A 13,016-nucleotide genomic window follows, 5' to 3' on the forward strand; every position below is an offset into this window, starting at 1 on the left:
TGAGGAAATGGACCTTTAGGGCTTTAATCTAGATGCTTGGTATAAAGCAAAGGCCTCCATATAATGTGTTTTGACCATCTCTTTTTAATTTTCACCCCCAGATTCCCTAGAACTAGTGTTTTTCTTTCTCTGGAATTGTGATCCTTTGCCCTGATAGCTTAAACCTGTCTGGAAAATGTCTGCTTAAATAATTCTAAAACTTTTATGTCTTGTAGACATTTATAATTTCTGGTAAGCTTTCCAAATCATTTATTCCATACCCGTTATTCCTGCAGTACTTAAATGTGAGAGGCCTAATGATCTTTTTAAAATTAATTTTTCAGTTAAAAATATTTGGTTATTAAATAGTGGCACAGTGCTTTTCACTTTTCACAAAAATTGTATTTGAGTTCTGTATGACATACTGGTGGGTGTAGCTCACCTTTGAAAAGAAACTCGATACATGATTTTGGAAATGAGAAATGGTGTTTAAAATGTAATGGCAATTTTCTTTGGAATGAACACATTTTTATATAATTGCTTTTCTACAGTTAGTGTGTGGTATGATTTATTATAGACTGATTCTCAGCTGAAGGCCACAGTAGAAAGCTGTCCCTCTTAGAGAGTTTTCATTCATTGTTAGTTTTTCTCTTCTAGATTTTCCTTTAAATAGTACACTTTACATTAATCATGGAGAAGTGAGAAAACATATTTATTTAGATAACTAGCATATTATTTTAATAATTTCCCAGGAATTCAGAAATTAGATGTTAGCAATTACAGAGAAATTAGAGATAGTTGTATTTATTATATGTAAGTCAGCAGTTATTTTTCTTTATGTCAGAAATTGATCACCTTCCTGCTTTCTTGGTCTGCTCATCCCAAAGTTCTATGTGCGTTGTGAGATATTACTGAAAATACTGATTTTTCTTTAAGTTGACTACAACCTTTGGAATAGGAAAGATTTTTAAAAATATATAATGCCAGTTGTTATTCAAGAATTGAGGCTTTCCCTCTGTTCCCCTATTTTGTATTTGCTCAGCAGTTTGCAGATACTCGAAAAGACTCAGTCTTTTGCCTTTTTGTAATGTTTTATAAATGGTGGAGTCTCATAGATGAGATATGGATATGGGCTTTTAAAACATTTTGAATGTATTTATGTTTGTATTTCAGATTTTTCCTGACACCTTGAACATGAGCCCTACACAGTGGGACTTCCCTGTGGAATTATGTTGTCGGCCTATGGCTTTTGTTACCCTCACGGGCCTGGATGTAGTTTATAATGCTGTTCATCGAGCTGTCTGGGATGCTTTCTGTGCCAATCGGAGGGCTGATCGGGTACCAATTTCTTTTAAGGTGCTCCCAGGTGACCATGAGTATCCCAAATGTAGACCTAAGGTAACAACATGATTGTATGGGGTCTTTTCATTCTCTCCCTCTCTTCCTCTGTACGCGTGTATACCTTTTTTGTTCCTAATGTCTGTGCTGGAAAACCCTTGGGTTTATCAAAGCCATGCTTATAGTGATGCATTGAGAAAACCCAAGGCTTTTTCATGTATGTAATACACTATAGGTATGTGTAATGATAGCTATTTTTTTTTAACCCCAGAGGAATAATTACTTTATAATTATTAAGCTTTCTATCCTGGGTTTTCTTTTTTTTTCATTTGCTTAAAACCCTTCGTATTCTCCGTGAAGCCCTCTCTAAAGGGAAGGTCTCACATTCCCCATTTATCAGTACCAGTATCATTACAGAGTCCATGGTCTTTGCAGTTTGGTTCAATGTCACACCCATCTTTTGAGCTTTGTGTTAGGTACTAGGAACTATGCAATAGGCTGGTGATAGAAATTTAAATAAGACAAGCTCTCTGTCCCTGGGGAGTTCTACATAAACTGAACCAGTTTATTTAGTGTGGAGTGAGGAAAGGTACTAAGTTCAAAACTGACTTAGGTTGAACATCATAATAGAGACTGTGATTTACCTAGAAAAATAAGAGAATGATTTTAATATTAATAACAGCAGCTAATCCATAAAAAGTGCTTACAATGCTAATTTGCTTTTTAAAGAAAATCATGTATATTGATTTGCTGTTTATCATAATTTTAATACTAAATTAAAACTCGGTTAACAGGACACATTGATCAAAATAAACCACGTGCCCTTTTTTAATTTTTATTTTTTGCCCTGGAGCAATGTTTTTGACAGACTGGTCTTTGGAGCAAGGATATCATCACTGGTGATGTTTATGAAAAATGTAAATTCAAGGCCTCCTTGGTGAAACTCTGCAAGGGTAGGACTTGTGGATTTGGTGGCCAGCTGATTCTTCTGCTTATGTGTGGCAGACCAGTAGAGACACGGTTTCAGATCCCCAGCTGTCAAAGTTGCGAGTGCTCTCTGGCATTGCGCAAGGGACAGCACCCCAGCCCTTACGTGTTTGTTCTTAGTGTGGAATTTGTGTCCAGGAGGGCCAGTGTCGAGCACAGCCCTCCCCCTTTTGTCCTGGATCCATTCTCCAGTGCGGGAGCTTTTCATGTGCCCATTCCTTGTTCTTTCCTGAGTCCCTAAGTTTTTTGTGTTGGGTTCTTTTACTGTCCTTATTGTCTTTCCTCACTTGAAGAGGCTTTTGGGAGTAATCTGAGTCGGGACAGGTGCTTTGGAAGCAGTTTGAGGTTTCAGGTAGTTTCTTCAGGACTAATAATCACACCAACACCTCTCTCCCACGATGTGGCACTTACTGCTGACCCCTGAGGGACTGTTGTTACACTTCTGTATTTAAGAGTTGCCCTTCATTTTTTCCCCTCCATCCACAGGTAAGGTAAATTGCCATCCTGGCAACATGTCTTTGAAACAAATGAAGCCATTTTGGGTTTTACATCATATTTTATTTGAGCTGCTTTGACAAGAATGGAAACTGGAATGGTGAGGAAGAGAAGTTACCTGGAAGAGGGCTGAGGACTTCCAGGAGAGCCTTGACATGATGAGAAGTTCTTTGGCTTTGGTTGTTCTTTCTTTCGTTCTTTCTTCTTCTTCTTTTTTTTTTTTTGAAAGATTTTATTTATTCATTTGAGAGAAGGGGAGAGCACAAGCAGGGGGAGAGGGAGAAGCAGACTCCCCACTGAGCAGGGAGCCCGACAAGGCGCTCGATCCCAGGTCCCCGGGATCATGACGTGAGCAGAGGTTTAACCAGCTGAACCCGCCAGGCGCCCCTGGTTATTCCTTCAGTGGAAACTGTAGTAGACCCAGGGTTGCGATTCTGCCTCCAACACTTGTTAGCTCTTATGTGATCTCTGCAGGCCTGAATCTCCTCATCTTAGAAATGCCTCTTGTGTATGTGGAATGGGATGAATGCACAGGAAGCACGTCCCACTCAGCAACAGGTGGCTTCTGTTGTTATCAAATAAGTGTCTTCCGCTTTTGCCCATGTTCGCAGAGAACTTCCTATGAATGGTACATTCCTAAGGGGATCTTAAAGACTGGCTGGATGAATAAACATCTGAATCTGGTGCCGGCCCTGGTGGTTGTGTTCTATGAACTGGACTGGGATGAGCCCCAGTGGAAAGAAAAGCAGTCCGAGTGCGCTACCAGAGTGGAAATCGTCAGGTATGGTCTTCTCCGTGTATCGGATGGGCCATGGCAGGTTGTACAGTTCCCAACCTTTATTTAAGGCAACCGAGTGCTGCCGAGACCGCAGGGCTCATTTGGGGATTGTCCCCCTCCCCTCCACGGACATTTGTTCGGTTCCTGACGGGTAGCTTAACATGAATGCTTAACTTCTGTAATGCTAAGGTTTGTGAAGAAATGTAGAGGATACATTAGTGTGAATTTCCAAATGCTTTTTTTCTTGCATTTATAATGTTTGGGGGGAAGTACAGTAATTTGCTATAGATACTTGTTTTATCACCATTCCTGTTTCAAAATGATTCTTTTGGATGACCAGTCTGTAACGTATCACCCTCAAGAAATAAGTCGCATTATAACTTCTACATGAAAGTATCTATTCAACTTGGCTTTTAAAGCAGATTTTTGTCAGGATTCAAAGCTTGATGTGAGAGTATACTTTTAAAACTGAGATCATTGTAGCCTAGAAGTTTCTTTGTATGCAGGAAAAGATTTCCTCTAACCTTGGGGGTTTTTAGTTGAAATTTATCTTTTTTCCATTGAATCATCAAGCTTGTACTTTATGTAAAGTTTTTTTTTTTTCTTTTAAAGATTTTATTCATCTATTAGGGAGCACGAGCTGGGGTGGAGGAGGGGCAGAGGCAGAGGGAGAAGCTGATTCCCCACTGAGCAGGGAGCCCGATGTGGGCTGGATCCCAAAACCCGATGTCATGACTTGAGCCGAAGGCAGCCGCTTAACCAACGCAGCCACTCAGGCTCCCCTATGTAAAGTCTTGAATACGTTTTTTAAAAGTCAAAACAATTTAGTTCTATTTAATTAATTTTATTATTTTTCCATTGCAGGCAAAGTTTACAAGGGAGAAACACAAAAGTTGCAGTGGTTCTGATTCAGAAGAAAACCCCTTTGCCCCCAGGTATCACAACGTTAATGAATAATAAGTCAGTTGCTTTATGCTTCCCATTCTTATTATCAGGAGGTATAGTTTTTGCTGTTAAAATCTTCTGTGCATTCAGTTCTAAGAGAGATGGTGTGTTCACTTTAAAAAGTACTAATAATGCATGAATAAATGCCTACCGTAAAAAATAAAATGCTAAAATTAAAATATTAAATAAAAATTCATATTAAATATTAAAATATTCTTCTCCCCCAGTTCCACTTACCTCACTATGTAGGCATACATCAATTGACGAAACAGTTATTCACTTGATTTTTTAAAAAAGAATGTTATTTACTTATCAGAGGTCAGTTTGAAATTATATTCTTTGTGATTTTTTTTCTTAATTTGCAATAGGACAAAGAAAAAATTTGCTATAGGATTTCTTATTTCTTATAAGAAAATGTCTTAGCCTCAAATGCTTATTTCTTCTACATTCTAAGACTTTGAGAGGCCAAAATGTTTTCTGTTTCTCTTTTGAAACTTGTGGGATCCGAGTTTCAGAAACCACTTTGATGGATTATTGCTTCCATTTTTAGTTACAGTTTTTGAAACAGTTATGTGGCATACCTGTGTTGGCATTACTTGGCCTGTCTATCTTGGCTCAGTAGAAAATTCCACAGGGTTTTCCTGACAGATATGTACTGTGTGACTTCTGAGGACACCCCCCCCCCCCCCAAANAAGATCTCTCAAGGATCCCGGAGGCCTTCTGGCATGGTGAAAGAGGGTTTGCGTTTTTCTTCCTAATTATATAGCTGAGACTTAGGGAACCGTTCGTTTAGAAAAATACGTGAATCATTTTCTTTCTTTCTTCATCTTTATGGGATTTGTCAACAGGAGAAGATGTCACTGCGTCAGAAAGGGCCGCAGCTTTGTGTAACGCGTGTGAACTCTCAGGAAAGTCTTTGTTTGTACTGCCCCACACTGACCACCTGGTGGGTTATATTATAAGGTAAATAAAGATCTTAAACATCTTTTCTTTAGATTATTCAGAGGCATTGAGAATTGGTTGCTTAGACTCATTTAATTAAAAAAAATACATGTTCATGGGAAAAAGTTCAAAGGGTGCAGAGGCTCTGAGGTGAAAACACAAGGCCCATTTGTCAGCTTCTTAACCTTTTCCAGTCCCTTATTGGAACCTCTATCAACAACTTCTTAAGTCTGTCTCCAAACATGTGTTTTAATGTAAAACTAGAAGTAATCATACAACACATGCTGAACTGCCACCTAGCATCACCTCATTGGCACTATATATACATCTAGATCAACTTCCAGTTTTTAAAAAAATATTTACGTGTTTTTCCGTTGTATTTTTCAGTAAGCACCGTATGTCCTTTCATGACCTATTTGTCCTTTCATATGATAGTGTCTTCATTTCTGGCCTCCATTGCTTCATTTTCCATGTGTTGTTGTATATATTTAAATAATTTTTAAGAAGGGTCTGAAGCCGACTTTATCTTAAATATCTGTGTAAAGCCCTTGTATATGAAAGGCATCTGACTTAGGACACAACCATGTCTTACAAAATATGTGACCACGATCCTTTGTTTTCTAGCATTTAGTGTTGCAGAGAAGTTTGTTGTTGGTTTTTTTTTTAAGATTTATTTATTTATTCATTTGCGAGAAAGAGAGTGAGGGCAGGGGGAGAAGCAGAGGGAGAGGGACAAGCAGACTGTATGTTGACTGTGGAGCCCTATGCGGGGCTCGATCCCAGGACCCTGAGATCATGACCTGAGCCAAAATCAAGAGTCGGATACTCAACTAACTGAGCCACCCAGGTGCCCCAAGAAGTTTTATAATAGTAAATTTTTGACCAGGATACATTTAGATTTGAGTCTTTTCCTTCATTTTAACTGTTTTTCCTTTAACTGCATACGTGCCCCTCAGGTTTGCTCTCTCAGGAGCAAACTTCTGGAAACGATGTCCTGTAGGAAGCAATGTGACATTCTCGGTGTATCAGTGACATGGCTTCTAGGAAAGAGAAGTATAAATTCAGAAGGAGAGAGCTTGAAAAGGCAACAGATGAAAGGATGAACTTCAGGAAGACTTCAGTGCTGTCAGCAAATGCAGTCTCCACACTGGAAGCAATAAGTGGTAGCCTGGATACTCAGTCAGCTCGGCAGGGCTGAGGCTAAAGTTGAGCTGCTTGCCCAGAATGCAGGAGAAGATAATGAGTTTTGTCTTTTAACAGTGAGTGTTGACTCCTGGGGAACCCAGAGAGGAGGGGCACTAGCTAGATAACTGTTAGCACATCCGAGCTGCTTTTCCTTCATGGAGGCCCAGCCCAGCGCCCCGCCGGCCTGTGACCACCTCTCCAGGCCTTTGATAATTCTCCCTGTGCTTTGCACTCACTGCACAATTTCCCCGTTCACCGTGCTGTTTCCTGTCAGTGTGCTTTCTTGCTAGCTGCTGCCTTCGAGCTCCCCTTCTTGGGCTCTCTTATTCAACTTTTAAGGCTGAGTTCACATGCAGCCTTCTTTAAAAAGCCATTGTCCTCCATCCTGTCCCTTAATCCAGTGATTCTTAACTGTGGTGATTTTGGCCTCCAGGGAGCATTGAGTAATGCCCGGAGACATTTATCATGGCCACTGCTGAGACTTCCTTCCTAATACTGGCATCTGGTGGAGAGAGTTCAGGGATGCTGCTCTCCATCCTTCCGGGCACAGGAAAGCCCCACACAACAAAGAAACACCAGTGGGGCTGAGGCTGAGAAACCCTGCCTTAATGTCCTCTTCAGCTTTCAAATTTAGTATATCATGGACACAAGAGAAGCAGAAATTGTGGCTTCCTCCCTTTACCACCTCCTTCCCGGGGATTATGCCACATTTAAACAAGGAGTGCAGTGTCAAAATGACTGATGTAAAAAGCAAGTGCTCCGGACCCAGGACCTCCAGACTCTGGAGGTGAGCACCAGGGGTGAGACAGTCCGCAGATGAGGGAAGACAGCATGAGAGCCTTTCTTCATATTTGCATTTTATCTTAAGAGAGAGGGTAAAACTGGATATCAGTAAGCCTTCATATGCAGTGTCTGATCTGGGAGGGAATTAACAGAGTTACTGGTGGCACCCTCATTCATTCATGTGCTTTCAGAACATTTTGATGTATTTAGTTTACAGGCTACAAGATGTCAGCAATTTGATTAATTTTTTTTAAAGTGTCAAAGCAATAGCATGTGTATAAAACTTCTGTGTGATGAGTGATTGTGAGAATCTTTTGTGCTTTAGGGGTTCACTGATCATTTTGAGTCAAAATACTTAAAAGAATTGTCAAACTTGTGATGAGTTAAGCATTTTTCTTCTATAAAAATCTGTGTTCCAAATCCCCAGGCCTTTCTTCTCAGGACAATAGAGTATCAGTGTCATGCTAACCAGCAGATTTTTTTTTTTTATATCATATTTTGCCTTTCAGAACAAAGGTTACCCATTTATAAAACTTAACAGTTCAGGGGTGCCTGGGTGGCACAGCGGTTAAGCGTCTGCCTTCGGCTCAGGGCGTGATCCCGGAGTTCTGGGATCGAGCCCCACGTCAGGCTCCTTCTGCTGGGAGCCTGCTTCTTCCTCTCCCACTCCCCCTGCTTGTGTTCCCTCTCTCACTGGCTGTCTCTCTCTGTCAAATAAATAAAATCTTTAAAAAAAAAAACTTTACAGTTCAGCTTAGGTTAATATATTCTTTCAAACAGTGTATGGTTCAAAGGTAGAACTTAATTTTAATTTTTTTCATGTTTTAACATTTTAAACACTATAGTTTTAAAAATAGAAAATCTAGGGGTGCCTGGGTGGCACAGCGGTTAAGCGTCTGCCTTCGGCTCAGGGCGTGATCCCGGCGTTATGGGATCGAGCCCCACATCAGGCTCTTCTGCTGTGAGCCTGCTTCTTCCTCTCCCATTCCCCCTGCTTGTGTTCCCTCTCTCGCTGGCTGTCTCTATCTCTGTCAATAAATAAATAAAATTTAAAAAAAAATAAAATAAAAATAGAAAATCTAGGGGCGCCTGAGTGGCTCAGTTGGTTAAGCATCTGCCATCAGCTCAGGTCATGATCTCGGGGTCCTGGGATCGAGTCCTGTGTTGGGCTCCCTGCTCAGCGGGTAGCCTGATTTTCTCTCTCCCTCTCCCTGCTCATGTTGTCTCTCACTGTCACTCTCTCTCTCTCAAATAAATGCATAGAATCTTTAAAAAAAAAAAAAAAGAAGAAAAAAAATCTTACCTTAGGAAGTATATCGAATATTTAAAGTTTTGGCTTATCCATTTTTTTCTTAGCATATTTTCCTTAGATGTGTCTAAACTCTTTGAATACAGCTTCAAAATTCTGTTTTATTCTGAGGAGGAAAAACCTTGAGGTCCAGCTTTCTGACTATGAATTTAGCTTTCTTTCATGCCCTAGGCAGATACTTGTAATACATACTTACTTTCACAAAAAGAAACTTTGAGTTGTCTTATCTGTAGTCAAATTTTCTTTGTTCCTTTGTTATCTCAAAGTTAGGGAGTGAAGCAGGATTTGAATCCTATAAATGTTACTTTCCCCTCACTTGCCAGTATTTTTTTCTTTTTTTTAAGATTTCATTTATTTCCTTGACAAGCAGGGAACACAAGCAGGGGGAGGGGCAGAGGAAGAAGCAGGCTCCCTGCGTAGGACTTGATCCCAGGACCCCGGGATTGTCATGACCTGAGCCAAAGGCAGATGCTTAAGCGTCTGAGCTCCCCAGGTGCCTCTCATTTGCCAGATTTCACTTTTGGTGCTTTGTCTATTAGTTTTCTTATCCTCTAACCTTAAATATTTAAAGCACAAAAAAATAGTCAAATTAAGTGAATATTGGAAATCTTTTTCTTTCACACTTCCTAAAAAATGAAAGAGGTGGAAGTAATCTTAGAGATTACCTAATTTCTACAAATTACAAAAAAGTTATTTTTATCAGGTATTTCTTCGACTGTAAGTAATTCAAAATGGCTTTTGGGGGGGTCTTAGCTTTACGCTTTTTTTTTTTAGAAATTCAGTATATTTTGCTTCACTTTTTATCTTTACCATGAAGTAAACTAGACATCATCTCTGTCAGGATTTTGCTTTCAGGTTTTAAAAATATGGTTCTTGAGAACAGTTTAGTTTAAAATAACTTTAGTGTTTGAATGTTAATTTTTTTTGAACAGATTAGAAAATGCCTTTTATGAACACGCACAGACTTATTACTACACGGAGATCAGAAGAGTGAAATCTCATAAAGAATTTTTGAATAAAACAACACACCAGGTACATTATTATTCCTAAAGAAGGAAATAATGGAAGCATTCTAAGAGCAGATTGTTATCATTGATTATTTTCGAAGAGATTATTAAATATCTGTAATACTTTGATGTTTTTAATTGGCTTCTATGCTTTTAAAGTTTTTGTCTTAGCTTTTAAAAACTAGTTTATCTCTCTCCTTTTTGCCGTTAAAGTTCTTATAGATTTTTATAGCTTCCTTAACTATGCTTGCTCGTTGGAATAGTTCTTGATCTTTAATTTTGAGTATTTTCCTTTGTACTCTGATGTCTCTTCTTAGTGTTATCGTAATTTTTACATTTTAAGAGAATGTATGTAATAATATCTTTTTTCTATTTTTTTCAGCTTTTATTTGTTAGACATCAGTTCAAAATAGCTTTCTTCAGTGAATTGAAACAAGATACACAAAATGCTCTGAAGTAAGTTTTTAACAGTTGTCAAACTAAATTTTTCTTATCTTTATGTTGATAAAAACATTAATGGCAACTTCTGAATCTCAACCAAATTTTAATTAATTTAAAATGCTTATATTGGTTAGATTCAGGTATGTATGCAATATTTAATTGGTTTAGAGGTGAATGGAATATAGTATTTTGAGATTCAGAAATTTTTTTCATTTTACTATCAGAAGTAAATTTCATAGTATCATAAAGTTTTCTGGTCTAATTTAATTAAATTTCATGATCAAAAGAAACATATTAAAATTTTTCCCATCCTGTTGACTACTTAATTGTATATTCAGTAAAATTTATGTGTTGACTCATTTCCACAGTTAAATATATGTTAAACATTATCTTATCTAATGCTGTGAATTTCTTAATATGCATGGTGCATTGTATAATTCAACCGTGATTTTATTTTTAATTAAAATTTTTTTTTAAGTTTATAATACCTCTCAATCTCATTTTTAATACGAAGGCTCTGCTTAGAAGCTTTGGAGAGTAGTTGTGTATGTGTTCACAGTGGTCACGCATTTTATTCCTTTCTTTTTACTGAGCACAATTTAATAAAACATTTTTTTCTAGCTTTCACTCAATTTTTTGAAGATTGACAGTGGCAGTGTAACGTAGGGATAAAAAACAGCTATCTAGCCTAAAACTGAAGAGAAGCTAAGCTCATAGGGCAGAAAAGTAAGAGAAAAAAATAAAAATAAATCTATTATTCAGAGGACTATTTCAGAAACATCTTCCTTTTTTGTTATCATGGAGGTGGTGAACACCAGATTGTGTTCTCTAAATCTCAGCGACTCCATGTGATTGTAAGTGGCTTTAACGTAGTTCATTCCTTACCCATAGTCTTAGTTAAAAACGTTTACTTCTAGTTCTGCTCAAAAGCAATTCTGGAAAGAAAAACTTTACCCCAGGAAGTTAGGAGCAAAGAGTTGTCTCTGGAGGAGACTGAGATGTCCTCATTGCCTTCCCTCCTCAGGGTAGGCCTCCTTCTAGCAGACTCTCCTTTCCCACCCCACTCTCCCATTCCCAGCCCGTGCCAGAGATCAGCAGCGTCCTCTGAACCTGTAGAGATACTGGGGCTTAAAAGCCATTGACATGTGCTCTGTCTTGATAGCACCTTCTTTGCTAATACAACTTCTGTTGTTGGAGAACCTCGTAATGGTGCTTTTTTAAAAAAAAGCTTACTCTTTTTTTTTTAAACACAATGCTAACTTTTTAATGTAATTCTGGACGATTGTCCCCTTCCATTTTCAGCTTATTTTCTCCGTTATCGACAGATGGTAGCAACAGAACAATGGACATGCAGTGGTTCTGTTCTTAGTGAAAAGTCATTGATTCCTCCCACATATTATTAATCAGTAGATCATTTTTTCAGGAAATCACAGATCGATATGTATAAGTTATTCCTGAGCTGTTGAGTGCTAAGAAATATTGAGTAAATGTTGTCTATTTCTGAGAATTTGTTCTTGGGAATCTTTTCTTAAAAATTAATAATTAACCATGTTCCATATGTTACTATTAGGAATTATAGGACCGCCTATAATCTTGTACATGAATTGCGAGCCCATGAAACTAATATTCTGGAAATAAAGACTATGGCAGGATTTATAAACTACAAGGTAATGGTTCTACTTCAGATAACAGAAATTCGTCTTTAAATATTAGATTATCCTTTGAAATTTGAAAGCCATCGTTAGTTACTTGCTCTGAAAAGTATTTGATTATTTATGTTCTCTTTTATATCTTATTTCAAATAGCATCCTGGTTCTTAGCAGCCTAATCGTAATGCCTCGTTTTGAGTTCGTGGGTCTCAGAGTTCTCTCGTAGAGCAGTTTTACTTTTGTAAAAACTCCCTTAGGAGGGTCTTCTGTTTTTAAGTGGGAGCGGGAGAGAGTGAGAAGTAAGCTACTTGTATCACTGAATTTTATAAGATGCAACAAATCAGAACTACGCGGGCCTTTCTTGGTTTAACGGCACCGCCATGCAAAAGGTGTAGCTGATCACCTGAGAGGAAACTTTTATACTTGTTACTTAACTTAAGCATTTGAAGATTGTACATGGTAGAAACAGATGCCCCTATTAGGCAGGTGGGGCTTTTTGTTTCACTTTTAATTTTTCCACACTCATCTTTTAAAGATGGCTGGCACTGGGATGATGGCCTGAGGGCACGTAGACGCTGGACTTCACGGTGCAAACGTGAATTGGTATAACGTCTTAGAGAGTATTTTTGCAATGACTATACACATTTAGAGTGGGTGTTCCCTTTGATTTAGCAATACCATTTCGGGAAATTCATCTGATGTATGTGCCGAGACTTGCAAATCACATATGTAAGGATATTTATTGCATCTCGTCATAGAAGATTGGAAACTACCCAGCAATAAGTGACTGGTTAATATACTTTATAACTCCAGACAGTGGAATATTCTACAACTATTAAGAATGAGACAGCTCCACTTATTGATGTGGAATATTAGGTGAAAAAAGTAAGGTACAAAACGGCATATTCGGTGTGATGCTCTTTGTTGAAAAAGTATAGATCTATAAATGCGCATACGGTCTGTGCATAGACTGTATCATGGAACGTGCTGGGAGCTGGTTGCCTCTGGGACAGGAAATTGGATGGCTGAGGGACAGGGATGAATGAGAGACTTAACTTTTCATGTATTCCTCTTACCTAAAATATAAAACTGATGATAAGCATATGGAATAAATTTAGGCGTCATTTCTTCTGTTTTTCCTTTTACCTTACGTAGATATAGATTATTACTGTTTTGA

General features: G+C 38.3%; 1 protein-coding gene across 2 annotated transcripts in view; it reads left to right on the forward strand.

Moving 5' to 3' along the window:
* TRAPPC11 (trafficking protein particle complex 11) overlaps positions 1 to 13,016 on the forward strand; it is a 46,306-nt gene that overhangs the window by 1,598 nt on the left and 31,692 nt on the right. For both annotated transcript variants that reach the window (XM_034647639.1, XM_034647638.1), the window contains exons 2-8: positions 1,153 to 1,377; positions 3,411 to 3,580; positions 4,442 to 4,512; positions 5,372 to 5,486; positions 9,675 to 9,774; positions 10,132 to 10,205; positions 11,761 to 11,857. In XM_034647639.1, coding sequence (XP_034503530.1) covers positions 1,174 to 1,377; positions 3,411 to 3,580; positions 4,442 to 4,512; positions 5,372 to 5,486; positions 9,675 to 9,774; positions 10,132 to 10,205; positions 11,761 to 11,857 — 831 coding nt within the window. In that variant the 5' untranslated portion in view covers positions 1,153 to 1,173. The remainder of the gene's footprint in view (positions 1 to 1,152; positions 1,378 to 3,410; positions 3,581 to 4,441; positions 4,513 to 5,371; positions 5,487 to 9,674; positions 9,775 to 10,131; positions 10,206 to 11,760; positions 11,858 to 13,016) is intronic.

Source organism: Ailuropoda melanoleuca, chromosome 18 (genome assembly GCF_002007445.2).
Source record: "Ailuropoda melanoleuca isolate Jingjing chromosome 18, ASM200744v2, whole genome shotgun sequence".
Taxonomy (NCBI): Eukaryota; Metazoa; Chordata; class Mammalia; order Carnivora; family Ursidae; genus Ailuropoda; species Ailuropoda melanoleuca.